General features: G+C 38.0%; 1 protein-coding gene, 1 non-coding gene and 1 pseudogene across 9 annotated transcripts in view; all 3 read left to right on the top strand.

Annotated features, from left to right (window-relative positions):
- NFX1 (nuclear transcription factor, X-box binding 1) overlaps positions 1-22,533 on the top strand; it is a 114,892-nt gene that overhangs the window by 25,631 nt on the left and 66,728 nt on the right. For all 8 annotated transcript variants that reach the window (XM_077147941.1, XM_077147942.1, XM_077147943.1 and 5 more), the window contains 2 exons: positions 988-1,059; positions 3,062-3,201. In XM_077147941.1, the coding sequence (XP_077004056.1) occupies positions 988-1,059; positions 3,062-3,201 (212 nt within the window). The remainder of the gene's footprint in view (positions 1-987; positions 1,060-3,061; positions 3,202-22,533) is intronic.
- Positions 6,122-22,106, top strand: LOC143674274 (CCHC-type zinc finger nucleic acid binding protein pseudogene; annotated as a pseudogene).
- Positions 8,034-8,140, top strand: LOC143675153 (U6 spliceosomal RNA). Its single transcript, XR_013171397.1, has one exon. It is a non-coding gene; the product is annotated as a U6 spliceosomal RNA (small nuclear RNA).

The raw sequence follows: 22,533 nt of genomic DNA, 5'->3' as shown, positions 1-22,533 counted from the left end.
TCATCTTTAAAGAAAGAAGCTTAACTTAATGTCTCCTAAAGGTACTGCCTGTCACAGTGGGTCACCTTCGAAGACTAGCCCCTTGTTCCTGGGTTGTCTTCAGTGTTAAAAGCATTTTTGAAATGCTTATTTGAGAATTATCAGAGATGGCTTAGGAGTCATGTAAAATACCCAGCAAAACACCACTATAGATACCTGGTGTTCATACCAAATTATGTTACCCTCTAATTCAGTAAGCTTGACTTTTACTGACTTTTCATTCTTAAAGAATTAGGATTTACTACCACTTAGAATGTCCCCTTCCCCCCAAAAAAGTTGTCATAGAAGGGTCCCAAAATGTTTTAGGTGGTGGTATTTCTGAATCAGTATGTGTTCTATTCAGAGGACTAATTCTGATATTATAGCACATCATGAAGCCCAGTTTTTTCCATAAACCCCTTTCCCCTTTGTTCTCTCTCTGTTTCTTACCAGCATGCCTACCCTCACATCAGCCTTCTTTTCACTGAACCCATTATTATCACATTGCCTGGTTATTTCTTTACTAGCTGATGAGGAAATGTCTGTACTTTTCATGGATTTGTAGATTTGAACTCTGTTATTTTGCCTGAGTTCTGATCTTTTAATACACTCCATTGGCCATCTCTCTATTCACCTGAGTGGCAAGTTATTTTTATCCCCACACAGAGCTATTATATATGGGCCAAGACCATTTTTGTAAATGTCCTCTCTGACTCTTAGACCCAAATAAAATCAGCATTTTTACTTGGGCTTTACATTTCTGGTTAAGCATTCTAAGTTAATGCTGTCAGTTCTTTCTATAGAAAAATGTTGGCATCTTTGTTTAAATAATTGAATCAACTTTAGACAAATATTAAAACATTTCATATTTGTTTTATTTGTTGCTATATTCAAAATTGCATCCAGTTGGGGAAGATTTTTTCAGGTTTGGATACATGGTTTATTCACTAAATTCTTTGTTTTTTTTAGTCTCTGCCATCCTGGACCTTGCCCGCCCTGTCCTGCCTTTATGTCTAAAACATGTGAATGTGGACGGACCAGGTAGGTTAGAATTGTACTCTAGAGAAAACTGCAGTCTTTATTGATTAATTGCTTGTGAATTTATAAAACAAAATGTTAGGAAGAAAATATTAATAAATGGTAGGTGTAAATAGTACTTTTTTTATAAATGATGGTTTTCTATGCTTCCCTTGATCCTGTTTTTTTGTTTGTTTTGTTTCTAATTTTTATTATGGTACCATATATATAATATAAAATTTCTCATTTTAACCTTTTAAAATATATAATGTAGTGGTATTAAATAGAAATTCCCCATTTTTCCCCTTCCCTACACCTTCCGCTGCACCCTGGTCCCTGGCATCTACTAATCTGCTTTCTGTCTCTGGATTTACCTATCCTGGACATTTCATGAATCATACAATATTTGACCTTTAGTGTCTGTTTTTTTTTCATCTAGCATGATGTTTTCAAGTTTCATCCATGTTGAAACATGTGTCAGTACTTCATTTTTATGACTGACTAATATTCCACTGTATGAATATAATACATTTGTTTATCCATTCTTCAGTTGCTAGACGTTTGAGTTGTTTCCACATTTTGGCTATTGTGAATAGTGCTGCTATGAACATTTGTGTACAAGTTTCTATTTGAATACCTGTTTTCAGTTCCCAGAAGTGGAATTGCTAGGTCATATGATAATTTCTATGTTTAACCTTTTGAGGAACCACCAGACTGTTTTCCACAACATCTGTACGATTTTACCTTCCCATCAGCAATATATGAAAGTTCTAATTTCTCTACATCTGTTATTTTCCATTTTTTCAATTAAAGCTATCCTAATGAATGTCAAGTGAAATGACAAGATTTATAGGGACTTTTTAAAAACTCTTTAGCAGCAAAACCAGGATTTGAACCCAGGCCTGTTAAACTCTAATAACCAGGGACCATTTACCTGTGCCTAGCACAGTATCTTACATGTAAGAGGTTTTCAGTGAATATTGTTGAATGAAAGAATAAGTGAGCTCAGAACCCTCCCTCTTTATATTACAAGTTGTCGTGTATCATTAGTACAAGCACCATGAATAGCTGCAGTGTGCGTCTGAGTCACAGTAAAATCTTAAATGATTTCTGAACCACGAGATAAGATGGGATCATGCAGATTTTCAGTGATGTGGGTACTTCACTATGTCTAGTTATAAATAATAGTGTCTACTCAAGGGGTTGATGTTAGTCATGATGCTAGGCATAATGATAACATACTAGACCAACATTAGTCATGCTGACCACTGAAAACTGATCATTCGTACATATAACAGTGATTTTGTAAACAAAATATATACTGGGGTGAGGGTAGGGGATAGGATAAACGTCTTCTTGAAGAAGAATACACTCTAAGTCATGATCCTGGAAAGAGACTGGTAGTCAGTTATCTAAAAGCCTTGACCTCTTATTCTTCTTTAGCCAATAAATCAGCCAATTAAGATTTTATTAGTAGAAAATCAGAATCTCTTCCCCACCCTGAGACAAAATCAATACAATTTGTTCTAAGCATACCTATGTAAAATGCAAGAGTGCCAGGTCCCATTAAAATACTATTGTTCTTTCAGTCCAAGTATGTATATCATTGTCACCCCATTCTACCAGTCTGTCAAGTACTGTGGGAGCTTGAGGACGAGGTAGAATTAGAACCCAAACCCTCTGAGTCCTGATCCCATAGTTCTTTACCCTCTGCATGCTACTTCATGAGTATTTGGAGATGGAATCACATAAAACAAACACTCAGGAATAGCCTGCAATTCCTTACTGGTCAGTAAATTTGGGTGAGAGATAAGGAAGCTTTCCTTGGGGAAGTAAGGAAAGCACAGAGGGAAAAAGAAGAAAGTGAGAAAGAGGAGAGTAATTGAGGAAATAAGGATTAGAGGAGGGAAATAGAAAAAGTGAGAGAATTGGTAGTCAATATAGAGGCTTAGTAGGTTTTGAGGGAAAGGTTTGGGCTGGCAAACAGGAACGTTTTAATTAATGTATCCATCTCCTCTCTTTACAGGCATACGGTTCGCTGTGGTCAGGCTGTTGCAGTCCACTGTTCTAACCCATGTGGGAATGTTTTAAATTGTGGTCAGCACCACTGTGCTGAGCTTTGCCATGGGGGTCAGTGCCAGCCTTGTCGGATCATATTGAACCAGGGTAAGTGTGGGGACACCAGCTAGCAGAGCTTGTGTGCTTTTTGGGAACCTTATGTATGACTGTCTAGATGTACATGGATTAATGGCAGATCTACAGTTACCAAGATTGTTAGCTCTGGTACCTTGGAGAGAGCTGGGTATATATTAATGCTTAAATGATATTCATCATTTTAGTCACATAATACCGGTATAGGTCATTGTCCTATATAATATGGACAGTTGACTTAAAATGCCATTTTAAAAGTAACATGTTTGTAAAGGACTTGGAGAACCAAAATAATCTTGAAAAACAAGAGCAAAGTTGAAAGTCTTACACTACCTAATTTCAAGACTACAGTAATCATGATAGTGCAGTTATTGATATAAAGATAGATCAGTAGATCAATGGAACAGAAGAAAGCCCAGAAATAAATATACATATTTACTGTCAGTTGATTTTCAACCAAAGTGCTTAAGTTAATTCATTAGGGAAAGGAGAATCTTTTTGCAGATGTTGTTAGAACAAACTAGATATATGTATGGGAAAAAAATGAACTTCAATCCCTATCTCACTCCTTAAACAAAAATGAATTCTAGATGGATTGTTGACTTAGATGTAAAACACAGAAACATAAAGCCTTTAGAAGAAAATATACAATAATATTTTTGTGACATTAGAATTAGACAAAAATACTGGATAGAGCAACAAAAACAGTAACCATAGAAGAGAAAGAAGTAAGTTAGACCTCATCAAAATTTAACATTTCTTCTCATCAGAAGGGACCATTAAGAAAATGAATAGATAAATCATAGCTAGGGAACAAAGATTTGCAATACATATATCTGAAAAAGGACATGTACCCAGAATATTTCAAGTACTCCTATAAATCAACAAAAGAAGATGAACAACTCCATTTAAAAATAGGGAAAAGTCTTGAACAGATACTTCACAATAGAAAATACATACATATCCAATAAACACATGAAAGGTGCTTAACACCTTTAAACACTAGGGAAATACAAATGAAAACCAAATTGAGGATAAAAGAATGCAACATACTTTGGAAAACAGATGGCAGTTTCTAAAATGGTTAAACAGTTATGATATGATTCAACAGTTCCAATCCTGGGCATAATGAAAACATGTCCACTCAAAAACTTGTACATGAATGTTCATAGCAGCATTGTTCATAATAGCCCAAAAGTGGAAACAATGTAAATGTCTATTAACTAATTGTAAATAAGTAAAATGTAAAAGTATATCCTGATAACAGAATACTTACTATTTGGTGATAAGAAGAAATGAAGTATTATACATACTAGAATATGGATGAACCTTGAAAACATTATTCTGAGTTTTAAAAAAGCCAGTCACTGAGGACTGGGGAGAAAGGAGGAATATTCAACTTTGCCATTTGGAGAATTTCTGATATTCTCGTAGGTAGTAGGGACAACCATATCAATAGGCTGTGTACTCAGTCTTGGTGTTCGCCCCTATGAAACTTATTCCTGCAAAGGATAGGCTAAGTCTACTTAAAATTAGGCCTAAGAATTAAAAATAAATAAATAATAGGGGGAACAAATGTTAAAATAAATTTAGTAGATTGAAATGCTATAGTGATCAATGAAAGGGAGGGGTAAGGGGTATGGTACGAATGATTTTTTTTCTGTTTTCTTTTTATTTCTTTTTCTGGAATGATGCAGATGTTCTAAGAAATTATCATGATGAATATACAACTATGTGATGATATTGTGAGTTACTGATTATATATGTAGAATGGAAAGATCATGTGGTAAGAACGTTTGTGTTTGTATGTTGGTATATTTGATAAATAAAAAAAAAAAATTAGGCCTTAAAGTCGCCCCCAGAGAACCTCTTTCGTTGCTCAAATGTGGCCTCTCTAAGCCAGCTGAGCAGGTAAACTCACTGCCCTCCCTCCTATGTGGGACATGACTCCCAGGGGTGTAAATCTCACTGGCAATGTGGGACAGAAATCCCAGGATTTCTGGGATGAGCTGGGACCTGGTATCAAGGATTGAGAAAGTCTTCTTGACAAAAGGTGGAAGAGAGAAATAAGACAAAACAAAGTTTCAGTGGCTAAGAGATTTTGCAGAGAGTTGAGAGGTTGTTCTGGAGGTTATTCTTATGCATTATATAGATATCTCTTTTTAGTCTGTGATGTATTGAAGAAGCTAAAGGGAAGTACTTGAAACTTGAGCTGTGTTCCAGTAGGCTTGATTCTTTTTTTTAAATTTATTTATTAATTAAAAAAAATTTAACAAATGAACTAAAGCATCAACATATATAATCAGTAATTCACAATATCGTCACTTAGTTGCATAGTCATCATTTCTTAGAAGTCTTGATTCTTGAAGACAATTGTAAAAAGATATTACTTTTACAGTTTGACTGTGTGATTGTGAAGACCTTGTGTCTGATGTTCCTTTTATTCAGGGCATAGACAGATGAGTAAAAAAATACAGATAAAATAAATAGTAAGGAGGACAAAGGGTAAAATAAGTTGGGTAGATGGAAATTATAGTGGTCAATGAGAGGGAGGGATAAGGGGTATGGGATGCATGAGTTTTTTCTTTTTTCTTCTGATTTCTTTTTCTGGAGTGGTGTGAATGTTCAAAAGGGTGATCATGGTGATAAATACACAACTATGTGATGATATTGTGAGCCATTGATTATACACCATGCATGGCATGTATGTGTGTGAAGGTCTCTCAATAAAATAAATAAATAAATAAAAAGGCAGTTGGTAAGGACCACATATTGTATAATTCCATTTATATGAAGTTTCTAGAATAGGCAAATATTTAGAGACAGAAAGTAGATTAATGGACTAGAAGGTCAGAGGATTGGAGAGCGATGGCTAAGGGATATGGGATTACTTTTTGGGTTAATGAAAATGTTCTAAAATGGATTGTAGTAGTGGATGCACAGGTCTGAATATACTAACATTCAGTTGTACACTTTATATGGGTGAACTGTATGGTATCTAAATAATAGTAGCTTAATAAAACTATTTTTAAAGAAAACACGGCGAGGGCTACAAATAGCCATCCCATTGGGCGTAGAGTTGGCAGATCTGCTGAGTGCTGGGCACTGCAGGTCAGCTCCCCCATCCCCCCATGTCAGGACCAGCCATCCTGCTGACTTGGACTGGGAGCAGCCCCACACTGTGTTTGCTATATCTCCAACCAGCAACTGCAGTTGGGGAGGTGTGGGCCTGAGGGAGTTGGTGCTTCAGGAGCGCCACCTGCTGGTGCGAAGAAGTAAGTGCAAGCTGGCAGACTATCTGCATAGGTTTTTTGTTTTTTCCCCTTTTTTGAATATGTTTTATGTATATATATATTAGTGGTATTGTTTTTTATTTTAATTTTTGTTTAAATATGTAGTTTATATATTTATACTTTCATTGACTTTTTGTTTCTTATTTTTAATTATTCTATTTACTTTAATTTATTATTATTGTTATTATTTTCTCTCCCTTCTGAGGGCACCATTCTGAGTTCATTCCCAATATATCTTGGGGATGTCCCCTTCTGACATTGGGGCCTGCTACTGGTAAGGTGTGTTTTTGTTGTTGTTGTCTTCATATTTTTATTTTATTGTTTCATTCTTTTTTGAGGATGCATGCGCTGGAAATCAAACCCAGGTCTCCCTCTTGGTGGGTGGGCATTCTGCCCCTGAAGTACCCATGTGCCCCAGCCTAACTTTTAATAGATCCGCAAGTAGAATTGTACCCCCTATATGAGATTTGGGCCTTGGTTTGGCAGGGAATTACTGACAAACCAAGTGCAAAAGGAAATCTACGGCACAACCAAGTAAATACAAAACTTTAGACAAGTGAAGGAAACCAGCTTGCAAAATAACCTCATGAAGATAATCAAGTGCCCGAAACACAACTGAAAATCACAAAACATGTGACGATCCAAGCAGAAATGGCCCAGCCAAACAACCAGATCAAAATTTTTGGAGGAGACACAGAATATGGAACAACTACTCAAGGATATTTATAAAGAAAAAAAAGGATATTAGGAAGATATTAGAAAAGCATAAAGAAGAATTCAAAGATTAAGTAGAAAAATGGCAGATCTCACAGAGATGAAAGACACAGTAGACAAAATTAGAAATATACTGGAGACACACGATAGCAGCTTTGAAGAAGCAGAAGGAAGACTAAGTGAGCTAGAACACAGAACGGTTGAACTAGAGTGCACAAAAGAAGTGGCAAGAAAGATGAAAAAAGTGGAACTGGATCTTAGGAAATGATGGACAAGGGGTGAACAAATATAAGAATCATTGGTGTCCCAAAAGGAAAATAGAAGAGAAAATACTCAAATCAAAGAGGCCCAACAAACTCCAAGTGGAATAAATCCAAATAGGCCTACTCCAAATAGCTTGATACTAATCAAGCTGTCAAATGTTGAGAGAAACAGAAAATCCTGAAAGCAGGAGAAAAATGATCTACCACATATAAGGGAAAACATATAAGAATGAGTTCAGACTCCTCAGCAGGCACCATGGAAGCAAGAAGTCAGGGTTATGATAGATTTAAGATCCTGAAAGAGGAAGATTTCCAGCCACAAATTCTTTATTCAGCCAAGTTGTCCTTCACAATTGAGGGACAGAATAAAAACTTCAAAGACAAAGACTGAGAGAACTAGTCAACAACAGATCAACCCTATAAGAAATACTAAAGGGAGTCCTGTCAGCTGGAAAAAAATGACAGAAGAGGGACGTCTGGAGGAGGGCACAGAATTGAAGAATGTCAGTAACAGTAATTTAAAGGATAAAAAGAGGTAAAAGAATATATAGATCTGATAAATAAAAACTAAAGCGTAGTGCTTGTTTTGGCATCACATATACTAAAATTGAAATGATACAGAGAAGATTAGCATGGCCCCTGCACAAGGATGACATGCAAATTCGTGAAGCGTTCCGTTTTTTTTTTTTTTTACACTCAAAGCACAATCAACAAAAGAAAAAATAGTTAAATGGAAATTCCTCAAAGTCAAATGCACCTCAAGACTTTGTCAGAAAGGTGAAGCAGCTGCCAACTCAGTGGGAGAAAATATGTGGAAATCACACATCAGGTAAAGGTTTGATATCCTGTAACCTAAAGAAACCTAACAACCAAACAGCGAAAGAACAAGCAACCCAGTTATAAAGTGGGCTAAAGATATGAATAGACATTTTTCTGAAGAGCAAATACAGATTCTAAGTACATAAAGAGATGCTCATTCTCATTAGCTATAAGGGAAATGGGGATCAAGACCACCTCACACCTATAAGAATGGCTCCTATTAAACGAACAGGAAACTATAAATGTTTGAGAGGATGTGGAGAAATTGGGACACTTATGCACTGCTGGTGGGAATGTATAATGGTACAGTCGCTATGGAAGACAGTTTGGTGGTCCCTTAGAAAGCTATATATCAAGTTGCCTTATGAACCAACAATAGCACTACTTGGTATATACCCATAAGAGCTGAAAGCAGTTACACAAACAGATATTTGCACACCAATGTTCATAGCAGCATTACTCATAATCACCAAAACAATCTAAATGCCCACCAATGGGAGTGGACTAACAAAATGTGGTATAAACATACAATGGAATACTATGCAGCAGTAAGACAAAATGATGTCTTGAAGCACATGACAAGATAGATGAGCCTTGAGGACATAATGCTGAGTGAAATAAGCCGGCCACAAAAAGATAGATACTGTATGACTACTTTTATGACCATGGTAAATGTAAAAATCAGAGGCTTATTATAATACAGAATATAGGGGGTTTAGAGATGCATGGAAGCTAGAGATGGGTGAACAGTTAGCTAATGAGGTTGAGCTCAAATGTAAGGGAATATAGATAGAAGTGAAGGTGGTTCTGTAGTGGGTTTATAAGTAATAGTACCATACCAAAGGTGAACAAGATTGAAAGGGGTTGTATAGACCTACTTATCCCACTGATTTAAACTAGAAATATAAATGGGTTCTTGCAGGAACTGCTTCAAGGGTGTAAATTGTGTATGTAGGCTGTTTGGGTCTGGGGTGCAGGCAAGGGGACTGCTGTTGAATGCTATGGGCTGTGTTTAGCAGGAAAACATCAGCAGTACCACAGCAGCAGCAGGGGTAAATAATGGGAGGAGAGACCAGAGTTAAGGGGAGGTTTAAAGTTCCTATTTGGTGAGGGTGTATTTACTGGTTATCTTTCTCTTGGAAACAATGAAATTATATAAAATTGAGAGTGTTGTTGAACTATGGACTTTGGTCATTATACATGATGCCTAATGAATGCAGGTGGCCGAAGGATGCACTGAGAAGTAGATTGGCGAATGATGTGCTGCTACAAAAAAAAATGAAGTTGTAAGGCATGCAATGATGTGAATAAACTTGTGGGACATTTGCTGAGACAAAGTAAGCCAGAAACAAAAGAGCAAATATTGTATGGTCTCCTTTAGAAACTGCGTATAAGAGAACAGGGGCCTAGATTGTAAGCTCTTATAGCAGGCACATTTAGTCCGGAGCAATAATTATTATTTCTGGATTTGGAGAGGCTATTTATATATCTATGATTTGGTATTCAGAGATAAGAACGAAGCTGATCAGGTTGGGATTAAGGTAATTCAGAATACAGGGGTAAGGAAGACATTGTCTCTGTTTTAGAACTGCACCTACTCTTTGAGACCAAAGGGAGAAAGGTTTATTTTGTCCAGAACCTAAATTTTCTGTAGCACATAATCGAACTCAACCTGTCTGGATAGCTCATTTGAACAAAAGAAACACAGGGAGCCCAGAATAAGAATGAGGGCCTTTAATCCTATAAAGTTTAATGTAATGCCTCCTAGAATATAGTAAGCAGATAATCAAAAGGTATTGGCAAAGTCATTTGAGGGATGGGAGAAAAAGTATGAAACTATTAAACTTTATCATCAGGGAATCCCCTGATACTGTGTCAGATATTGGGGACACCCAAATCAATAGGCCAAGCCCTTGATCTTGAGGCTTACTGTTGTGAAGCTTATGTAGGTAGCGGAGACGCTTAGCCTACTTATAGGTATGCGTAAGAGTTATTTCTGGAGGGCCTCTTTTGTTGCCTTACTGTCTCTAAGCCCACCTCTATAAGTGAAATCATTGCCCTCCCCACTACGTGGAACATGACATCCTCGGGTGAAGGTCTCCCTGACAGCATAGTAGATGACTCCCAGGGATCAGTCTGGCCCTGGCACCATGGGATCAACAATTCCATCCTGACCAAAAGGGGGACAAGAAGGGTAACTAATAAAGTATTAGTGGTTGAGAGAATTCAGATAGAGTTGAGAGGCTACTCTGGAGGTCACTCTTGCACAAGCTTCAGTTAGACATTGCTACCTATCATAACTTGCCAAAACCACCCCAGCCAATCCTAAAGAATACCTAGGGCAGTATATGATCTAACAAATGTTCCGTGCACTAGGGTAACATTCCAGAAACCTACAACGTCCAGGTGGGTCCCTGTACCAGGTAAGTCCTGAAATGCAGAGGGCCCAGCCTCTCCAGAACATCAGCTAGTTCCATCTCCCTACCCCATATTATTGACAGCCCCTTCCAATATGTAAAAGTTAGACTGGCCATAGCCCAAATACCCCTAAAGAACGGAATAGAAAGATCAAAGGTGGTGATGTAGTTATACAGAGAAGGTAAGGTTTAACAAGTGAACATGATTGCTAAATTATTAAATTGATAATTCCTTTAGTCTCCAGTATCTTAGAGCAGCTAGAAGTAAAAACCTAAAATGTTGGAATTGTAACCCATACCAAACTCTGAAATCTGTTCTACAACCAGTTGTTATGGTGTGCTTTGACATGTATTGCTTTTTTTGTATAAATGTTATTTTTCACAAAAAAAGGAAGAAAAGGTCTGTTGTGATGATAAAAAAAATTATTTATTCCTTCTAGCCTCCTATGTTCTGGAACACTAGAAGGAAAAATCTGAGATGATGGTATAGTAGCCCATGACAAACTCTAGGATCTGTCACGTAACTACTTGTTGAAGAGAGCTTTGAAAACTATTGCTTGTTTGTGTCTTTGCTTTATGTATATATGTTATATTATCCAATAAGAAAGTGAAAATAAATAACTCAATAAAACTTAAAGGATAAGATGGTAGATTCAATAACAGCTTTTACGGTAATAACGTTAATGGACTAAACTCACCAATTAAGAGATACAGATTGGCAGAATGGATTAAAAAATATAGTCCATCTATTCGCTGTTTACATCTTAGACCCAAGGATATAAATAGATTGAAAGTTAAAGGATAGGAAAATGTTCTATGCAAGCTGTAACAAAAAGAAACCAGGAGTAGCTATACTAATATCACATAAACTTTAAATGTAAAGGCATCATAAGAGACAAAGAGGGACACTACATATTAATAAAGGGGAAAATTCACCAAGACGAAATAACAATAATAAATGTTTACGCCCCCAATCAGGTAGCTACAAAGTGTATGAGGCAAACATTGGCAAAACTGACAGGAGCTATAGATGTTTCAACAATAATTGTGGGAGACTTCTGTACACCACTCTCCACTTTAGATAGAACAAGCAGACAGAGATCAATAAAGAAATAGACAATCTAAACAATGTGATAAATGAATTAGACCTAATAGATGTATATACATCATTACATCCCAAACAACAGGATATACATTCTTCTCTAGTACATATGGGACATTCTCCAGGGTAGATTATATGCTGGGACAAAAACTGGACTCCTTATAAATTTAATAAGATTGAAATTATTCAAAGCACAATGGAGTGAAGCTGGAAATTAATAATCATCAATAAAATCAGAGTCTCACAAATATATAGAGATTAAACAACATGCTTTTAAATAATCAGTGAGTTGAAGAAATTGCTAGAGAAATCAATAAATATCTAGAGACTAGTGATAATGTGAATGCAACATATCAAAACAGGCCACGGTGGTTCAGCAGGCAGAGTTCTCACCTGCCATTTCAGAGACCCAGGTTCGATACCCAGTGCCTGCCCAAAAAACAAGAAAAGCAAAACTCAAGGACTTAGCTGCTCACCTGGAGAATTTACAGAAAGAATAGCAAAATAACCCCAAAGCAAATAAAAGAAATAAAGATTAAAGCAGAAATAAATTGGAGAACAATAAAACAGTAGAATCAATAAAACCAAAAGTTGGTTCCCTGAGAAAATGAATAAAATTGGTGGACCCCTAGGTAGACTAACAAAGGGAAAGAGAGGACACACAAAATCAGCAATAAGGGGTTCATTACCATGGATCCTCAAGAAATTTTTTAAAATATTAAGAGAATGCTATGAACAACTATATGCCAACAAACTAGACAACCTAGATGAAATGGACAAATTCCTAGAAACACACAAACTATCTGTACTGACTCAAGAGGAAGTGGAAGAATGCAGCAAACGAATTACAAGGAAAGAGATTCAAACGGACATCAAAAAACTTCCCACAGGGGAAGAGTGAAATGAGACAAAGTGTCAATAGCTGAGAGATTCCAAACAGAGTTGAGAGGTTATCCTGAAGGTTATTCTTATGCATTAAGTAGATATCACCTTGTTATCCAAGAGGAAGTGGAGAGTCTGGAGGGAACTACCTGAAAATGTAGAGCTGTGTTCCAATAGCCATGTTTCTTGAAGATGATTGTATAATGATATAGCTTTCACAGTGTGACTGTGTGATTGTGAAAACCTTGTGTCTGATGTTCCTTTTATCTACCTTGTCAACAGATGAGTAGAACATATGGAATAAAAATAAATAATAGGATCAACCAGAAATGTCAGTGAGGACTTAATGGCCAAGATGGCGGCTTAGCAATGTGTGCATATTAGTTTGTCCTCCAGAACAACTACTAAATAACCAGAAACAATACAGAACAGCTCCTGGAGCCATGTCGGTGACCGGACACAGCGTACCCCAGTCTGGACCAGCTGGACTGGCTGCGAGCCTCCCGAGAACCGTGAGTTCCGCAAGCCGTGGCAGCCGGTGCCCCTCCCCCACAGGCTGCTTCCCAGAGGGGAAAGGAATGAGACTCTAATAGCAGCAGGGGCTGAGTCCAACCAAACACCAGTTGTGGCATTAATTAACAAATTCTGACTACTAAAAATAGGCCCCCAGCTCAGGTGAACCTGGTCAAGGCGAAGGTTGCTCATTGGGCTAACGGAAAAAGAGGAAAGGGGAGGAAACGGAGGTTTTTGTGGCTGTGTTTCTACGGACGCTTGGCTGCCTCTGGGTTCAGCAGCCGGACTTCTCGGGCTGCAGCTGCTCCAGGCATAGGCAGAAACAGACTGCTTTCAGGGCTGTTTCCCAGCTGTGCCTTCCCAGGGGAGGGGTGAAGCCCAACTCAGGTGGAATCCCTCCCTCAAGGAATTCAGACCCCAGGGCTTGGCAATTTGAAACCATTAAAACCAGCCTACAACCTCTCCTCTGTCTCCACCACGTCCCCAGCAGGGAGAGTCTTCCAAAGTTAAAGGTGCCGCAACATCTTTGCTGGTGGGGCCCACAGGCAGACAATTGCCACATACTGGGCAGGATAAGAAAAACAGAGCCCAGAGACTTCACAGGAAAGTTTTTTAACCTGCTGGGTCTCACCCTCAGGAAAACTGCCACAGGTGACTCCTTCCCCGATAGAAGGCCAGTTTAGTCCAGGAAAACCTGGCTGGAGTCTATGATATCTACGTAAACCCTACTAAGGGTGGAGAGGGAAAAGGCACCATTCAAGCAGGGCAAGAAACAAGAAAACAGGAACTGAAAAATTATCCTGTTAAACAAACAAATTATCCTAAGCTAGAGTTCCAGGAAAACTGAACTGAAAGTCAAAGAACAGAGAGACAACAAATTCATCTAGCAAGAAAACTCTATGTAAGAGAAGTGAAAGCAATCTCCAGAATAAACTAATTAAGGTAATTAAATGTCTACACACCAGCAAAAAAATAACAAATCACACCAGGAAAATTGAAGATATGGCCCAGTCAAAGGAACAAACCAATAGTTCAAAGGAACAAACCAATAGTTCAATTGAGATACAAGAGCTGAAACGATTAGTTCAGTATACGAACAGACATGGAAAACCTCATCAAAAACCAAATCAGTGAATTGAGGGAGGATATGAAGAAGGCAGGGAATGAACAAAAAGAACTGGAAAGTCTGAAAAAACAAATCACAGAACTTATGGGAATGAAAGACACAGTAGAAGAGATGAAAAAAAACAATGGAAACCTACAATGGTAGATTTCAAGAGACAGAGGTTAGGATTAGTGAACTGGAGGACGGAACATCTGAAATCCTACAAGAAGCAGAAACTATAGGGGAAAATATGAACAGGAACTCGTGAATTGAATGAAAATATGAAGCACACAAATATACGTGTTGTGGGTGTCCCAGAAGGAGAAGAGAAGGGAAAAGGAGGAGACAAACTAAAGGAGGAAATTATCACTGAAAATTTCCCAACTCTTATGAAAGACCTAAAATTACAGATCCAAGAAGTGCAGCATACCCCAAAGAGAATAGATCCAAATAGACGTTCTCCAAGACACTTACTAATCAGAATGTCAGAGGTCAAAGAGAAAGAGAGGATCTTGAAAGCAGCAAGAGAAAAGCAATCCGTCATATACAAGGGAAACCCAAAGACTATGTGTAGATTTCTCAGCAGAAACCATGGAGGTGAGAAGAGAGTGGGATATATTTAAATTACTAAAAGAAAAAAACTGCCAACCAAGAATTCTGTATCCAGCAAAATTGTCCTTCAAAAATGAGGGACAAATTAAAACATTTCAGACAAAAAATCACTGAGAGAATTTGTGACCAAGAAACCAGCTCTGCAAGAAATACTAAAGGGAGCACTAGAGACAGATACGAAAACACAAAAGAAAGAGGAGTGGAGAAGAGTGTAGAAAGAAGGAAAATTATATATGACATAAAATACAAAAGGCAAAATGGTAGAAGAAAGTACTACCTATACAGTCATAACACTAAATGTTAATGGTTGAACTCCCCAATCAAAAGACATAGACTGGCAGAATGGATTAAAAAACGGGATCCTCCTATATGCTGTCTACAGGAAACACATCTTAGATCCAAAGATAAACATAGGTTGAAAGTGAAAGGTTGGAAAAAGATATTTCATGCAAATAACAACCAGAAAAGAGCAAGAGTAGCTATACTAATATCTAACAAATTAGATTTCAAATGTGAAACAGTTAAAAGAGACAAGGATACTAAGTGTTAATAAAAGGAACATTTCAGCACAAAGACATAGCAATCATAAATATTTATGCACCAAGCCAGAATGCCCCAAAATACATGCAGCAAATGCTAAAAACACTGAAAAGAGAAATAGACATATCTACCATAATAGTTGGAGATTTCAATTCAACACTCTCATCAATGGACAGAACATCTACATAGAAGGTCAATAAAGAAACAGAGAATTTGAATAATACAATAAATGAGCTAGACTTAACAGACATTATAGAACATTACACCCCACAACAGCAGGATACACCTTTTTCTCAAGTGCTCATGGATCATTCTCAAAGATAGACCATATGCTGGGTCACAAAGCAAGTCTCAACAAATTTTAAAAGATTGAAATCATACAAAACACTTTCTCAGATCATAAAGGAATGAAGTTGGAAATCAATAATAGGCAGAGCGCCAGAAAATTCACAAATATGTGGAGGCTCAACAACACCCTCTTAAACAACCAGCGCGTCAAGGAAGAAATTACAAGAGAAATCAGGAAATATCTTGAGGCAAATGAAAATGAAAACACAACATATCAAAACTTATGGGACACAGCAAAGGCAGCGCTAAGAGGAACATTTATTGCCCTAAATGCCTATATCAAAAGAGAAGAAAGGGCAAAAATCGAGGAATTAACTGTCCACTTGCAAGAAGTAGAGAAAGAACAACCAACTAACCTCAAAGCAAGCAAAAGGAAAGAAATAACAAATATTAGAGCAGAAATAAATGAAATTGAGAACATGAAAACAACTGAGAAAATCAACAAAACCAGAAGCTGGTTCTATGAGAAAATCAATAAGATTGATGGGCCCTTAGCAAGATTGACAAAAAGAAGAGGAGAGAGGATGCAAATGAATAAGATCAGAAATGGAAGAGGAGACATAACCACTGACCCCAAAGGAATAAAAGAAGTAATGACAGGATACTATGAACAACTTTATGCTAATAAATACAACAATGTAGATGAAATGGACAACTTCCTAGAAAGGCATGAACAACCAACTTTGACTCTAGAAGAAATAGATGACCTCAGCAAACCAATCAGAAGTAAAGAAATTAAATCAGTTATTAAGAAGCTCCCCAAAAAGAAAAGTCCAGGACCAGACAGCTTCACATGTGAATTCTGCCAAACATTCCAGAAAGAGTTAGTACCAATCCTGCTCAAACTCTTCAAAAAAATTGAAGTGGAAGGAAAGCTACCTAATTCATTCTGTGAAGCCAACATCACCCTCATACCAAAACCAGGCAAAGATATTACAAAAAAAGAGAACTACAGACCAATCTCTCTAATGAATATAGATGCAAAAATCCTCAACAAAATTCTAGCAAATCGAATCCAGCAACACATTAAAAGAATTATACATCATGACCAAGTAGGATTCATCCCAGGTATGCAAGGATGGTTCAACATAAGAAAATTAATGTAATACACCATATCAACAAATCAAAGCAGAAGAACCACATGATCATCTCAATTGATGCAGAAAAGGCATTTGTCAAAATTCGACATCTTTCCTGTTGAAAACACTTGAGAGGATAGGAATAGAAGGGAACTTCCTTAAAATGATAAAGGGAGTATATGAAAAACCCACAGTTAATATCATCCTCAATGGGGAAAAACTGAAAACGTTCCCCCTAAGATCAGGAACAAGACAAGGACATCCACTATCACCACTGCTATTCAACATTGTGTTGGAAGTTCTAGCCAGAGCAATTAGACAAGAAATAGAAATACAAGGCATCAAAATAGAAAAGGAAGAAGTAAAACTCTCACTGTTTGCGGATGATATGATACTATATGTTGAAAACCCCGAGAAATCCGCAGCAAAACTACCAGAGCTAATAAATGAGTACAGCAAAGTGTCAGGTTACAAGATCAATATTCAAAAATCTGTAGTGTTTCTATACACTAGTAATGAACAATCTGAGGGGGAAATCAAGAAATGAATTCCATTTACAATTGCAACCAAAAGAATAAAATATTTAGGAATAAATTTAACTAAAGAGACAAAAGACCTATACAAAGAAAATTACAAGAAATTGTTAAAAGAAATCACAGAATGCTTGCCTGCCATGCCAGAGGACCTGGGTTCGATTCCCGGTGCCTGCCCATGTAAAAAAAAAAAAAAAAAAAAAAATCACACAAGACCTAAATAGGTGGAAGGGCATATCACGTTCATGAATTGGAAGACTAAATATAATTAAGCTGTCAGTTCTACCTAAATTGATTTACAGATTCAATGCAATACCATTCAAAATCCCAAAAACTTTTCAGAAATAGAAAAACCAATAAGCAAATTTATCTGAAAGGGCAGGGTGCCCCGAATAGCTAAAAGTGTCCTGAGAAAAAAAAATGAAGTCGGAGATCTCACCTGATTTTAAGGCATATTATGAAGCTACAGTGGTCAACACAGCATGGTACTGGCATAAAGATAGATATATTGACCAATGGAATGGAACAGAGTGTTCAGGTTTAAACCTTCTCGTATATGGACAATTGATCTTTGATAAGGCAGTCAAGCCAACTCACCTGGGACAGAACAGTCTCTTCAATAAATGGTGCCTAGAGAACTGGATATCCATATGCATAAGAATGAAAGAGGACCCATATCTCACACCCTGTACAAAAGTTTACCAAAATGGATCAAAGACCTAAACATTAGATCTAAGACCATAAAACTGTTTGAAGAAAATGTATGGAAATATTTTATAAATCTTATACTTGGAGGCGGTTTTATAGACCTTACACCCAAAGCCAAAGCACTGAAGAAAGAAAGAAAGAAATGGGAACTCCTCAAAATTAAACACTTTTGTGCATCAAAGAACTTCATCAAGAAAGTAAAAAGCCTACACAATGGGAAACAATATTTGGAAGCGACATATCAGATAAAGGTCTAGTATCCAGAATTTATAAAGAGATTTGTTCAACTCAACAACAGAAAGACAGACAACCCAATTACAAAATGGGCAAAAGACTTGAACAGACACTTCTCAGAAGAGAAACTACAGATGGCCAAAAGACACGTGAAGAGATGCTCAACTCCTCTGGCCATTAGAGAAATGCAAATCAAAACTACAATGAGATATCATCTCACACCCACCAGAATGGCCATTATCAATAAAAGAGAAAATGACAAGTGATGGAGAGGATGTGGAGAAAGAGGCACACTTATCCACTGTTGGTGGGAATGTTAAATGGTACAACTGCGGTGGAAGGCTAAATATAGAATTGCCATATGACCCGGCAATACCATTGCTAGGTATTTACTCAAAGGACATGAGAGCAGGGACACAAATGGACATCTGCACACCATTGTTTATAGCAGCATTATTTACAAATGCAAAGAGATGGAAACAGCCAAAATGTCCGTCAACAGACGAATGGCTAAACAAAGTGTGGTATATACATACGATGGAATATTATGCAGCTGCAAGACAGAATAAAGTTATGAAGTATGTAACAACATGGATACCTTAAGGGCATTATGCTGAGTGAGATTAGCCAAAAACAAAAGGGCAAATACTGTATGGTCTCACTGATATGAACTGACATTACTGAATAACTTGGACTATTTCGTTCGTAGCGGAGACCATCAGGAGATAAAAATGGAGTAAGATATTGGGTAATTGGAGCTGAAGGGATACAGATTGTACAACAGGACTGAATATAAAAACTCAGAAATGGACAGCACAATAAAACCTAACTGTAATACAATTATATTAAAACACTGAATGAAGCTGAATGTGAGAATCATAGAGGGAGGAGAGCTGAGGGCATAAATGAAATCAGAAAGATAGATGTTAAAGATTGAGATGGTATAATCTAGGAATGCCTAGAGTGTATGATGATAATGACTAAATGTACGAATTTTAAAAATGTTTTTGCATGAGGAAGAACAAAGGAAGGTCATTACTGCAGGGTGCTGAAAATAGAAGGTAACTAATATTTTAAAATTTCAACTTGCGTGAGACTAAAGCAAAAAATGTTTATAGTAGAGAGGCTGCAGGGAACTGCCTGAAAATGTAGAGCTGTGTTCCAGTAGCCATGTTTCTTGATGATTGAATGATATAGCTTTCACAATGTGGCTGTGTGATTGTGAAAACCTTGTATCTGTTGCTCCTTTTATCTACCTTGTCAACAGACGAGTAGGACATATGGAATAAAAATAATAGAACAAATGTTAAAATAAATTTAGTTTGAAATGCTAGTGATCAATGAAAGGAGAGGTAACGGGTATGGTATGTATATATATACATTTTTTTCTGTTGTCTTTTTATTTATTTTTCTGAATTGATGTGAATGTTCTAAGAAATGATCATGGTGATGAATATGCAACTATGTGATGATGTGAATTACTGATTATATATGTAGATCGGAATGATCAAAATAGGAAAGTTTGTGTTTAATTGATGGGGTTTTTTTGTATTTAAAAAAAAAAGGCATTCAAATCAGAAAGGAAGAAGTAAACTTCCATTATTTGCAGATAACATGATCCTACACTTAGAAAACCCTGCAAAATCTACACCAAAGCTACTAGAGCTAATTAGCAAATTCAGCAACGTGGTAGGCTGCAAGACTAATGTACAAATATCAGTAGTGTTTCTATACACAGTTATATGCCTATCTGAGAAGGCAATTAAAGAAAAGAAAATCCATTCGAAATAGTGACCAAAGGAATCAGGTATCTAGGAATAAACCTAACCAGGAATATCAAGGACTTATACACAGAAAATTACCAAGCATTACTCAAAGAAATAAAAAATTACCTGAATAGATGGAAAGAAGACATTCCATGCTCATGGTTAGGAGGGTTGAATGTGGTTAGGATGTTAATTCTACCCAAATTGATCTACAGATTCAATGAGATATCTATCAAAATTCCTACTACGTACTTGAAGACTTGGAAAAACTAGTTATCAAGTTTATTTGCAAGCAAAGGAAATCCCGAATAGCTAAAGATATCCTAAAAAAAAAAAATGAGAAATGGGAAGACTATCACTTTGCTGACATAAAGCTTACTATAGATGTGCAGTGACGTGTGTGAGGCTGTGTGCAGACCTGTGTGTGGCGCATTCAATGATCCTGAAAATAAGCAGCCACTCCCTTGCAAGTCTCCTTCTTGGACTGCGTCCAAGTCTCCATTGCTGCAGATCTGCTCAGACACAAACAAAGATCCAATTGCAGACATGAACAGCATGAGTGCTTCACATGTAGACGATCTGGCCACTGGGCCCCGAAATGCCCTATTGTAGGAGGCCGTGGTCATGGAATGAGAAGCCATGGCAGAGGTTTCCAGTTTGTTTCATCATCTCTTCCAGATGTCTTTTATTGCTGTGGTGAGTCTGGTAATCTTGCCAAGGATTGTGATCTTCAGGAGGATGCTTACTATGACTGCAGTAGAGGTGGCCACATTGCCATGGACTGCAAAGAGCCCAAGAGAGTGAGGGCAGTGCTGCTACAACTGTGGCAAACTAGGCCATCTGGCTCATGACTGTGACCATGCAAATGAGCAGAAGTGTTATTCAGGTGGAGAATTTGGACACATTCAGAAAAACTGCACCAAAGTTAAGTGCTGTAGGTGTGGTGAAACTGATTACGTCGCCATCAACTGCAGCAAGACAAGTGATGTCAACTGTTACCACTATGGTGAGTCAGGGCATCTCGCATGGAATGCACAACTGAAGCTAGGGCCTAATTATTTTCTTTCATTACCCCTCCTTTTTCTGATTGATGTTTGTATTATTTTCTCTGAATTCTCTTCACTGGCCAAAGGTTAGCTGATAGAGGCTATTCCCAGGCCAGTGAGCTTTGCTTGCCATTTAAAGGAGGAAAGAGGTGGGGAAAAAAACAACTTTCTGCATTTAACTACCAAAAAAAGAGTTTATGCTTAGTTTGGTAGAGGTGTTAAGGGGGGAAAGAACCCCCTTTCCATGCCACTGGTAAATAGGGATTAGTGAATGGGAAGAATTAGTTGAGTCAGACCAGTAAGCCCATTATGGAATTCTTGAATATGTTCCCATGTAGGAGGTTCACCCGATTCTGGACGTGTCTGTAAAGCTCCATAAATAACTTTAATCTTAGCATAATGATGGCCTTGGATTGTCTGACCTCAATAGCTGTTAAATAATATCAAGTAACATCTGTATCAGGCCCTCCATGGAGCATACAGTTGATCGGGACTACACAAAATGAAAAGATAAGCATGTGTTAATGGCTGGGCATGAGAAATCTAGATAAAACCTAAACAGGAACAACTTTGTCACTCCAGTGATGCTGGATATACAGACAGTGATGGCAAAGATTTGGAATATGGTTTTTCAAAGACTAAATGTAAAACCCAGAATACACATCGATGCTCTGAGTTAGCATAATTTGGAACTATTCAGGAGTTGCAGAGAAATGCATTTTCACAGAAATCAAGGTGTTATTTTTGTATACTGTATCAAACTGTTTCGTTTGCTGTAATCAATTTATAAAAAATCAGATGGGGAGAGGCGGGGCCAAGATGGCAACTTAGTAAGGTACGTGCGTCTTAGTTCCTCCTCCAAAGCAACTACTAGGTGAACTGAAACAGTGCAGAACAGCTCCCGGGGCCACGACAGGGAATGGACACACAGCGTACCCCAGTCTGGACTGGCTAGTCTCACTGCAAGACTCGGCTGCAGTGAGATCCCCGAGCGGCGCGCGATTTCCCGAGCAGCGGCGGCTGTGGTGGCCGGAGCTCCTCCCTCCCTCCTTCCCGGGCCGGCTGAGAGTCTCGCAGAGGCAAGTTTCCCAAGCCGAGGCGGCCAGCGCCCCTCTTTTGCGGGCGGCTTCCTGGTCCAGCTACGAGTCTCGGATCAGAGGACTACCCAAGCCGCGGTGACCCTTCCCTGCGGGCGACTTCCTGGTCCAATGGCGAATTCCCCGGGCTCGCTGCGGCGGGCGACCAGCCGCAGGGTCCCCTCAAGCCGCGGCGGCTGACACCCCCACCACGCGCGGCCCCCCGAACCAACGGAGAGAATTGGATTGGAAATCCCCAGGCAGCGGAGATCGGTGCCCAGGGGGATCCCTTCCAAA

This window comes from Tamandua tetradactyla, chromosome 2, assembly GCF_023851605.1.
Source record: "Tamandua tetradactyla isolate mTamTet1 chromosome 2, mTamTet1.pri, whole genome shotgun sequence".
In the NCBI taxonomy this organism is placed as follows: Eukaryota; Metazoa; Chordata; class Mammalia; order Pilosa; family Myrmecophagidae; genus Tamandua; species Tamandua tetradactyla.
This window is presented reverse-complemented; position numbering and strand designations above follow the sequence as displayed.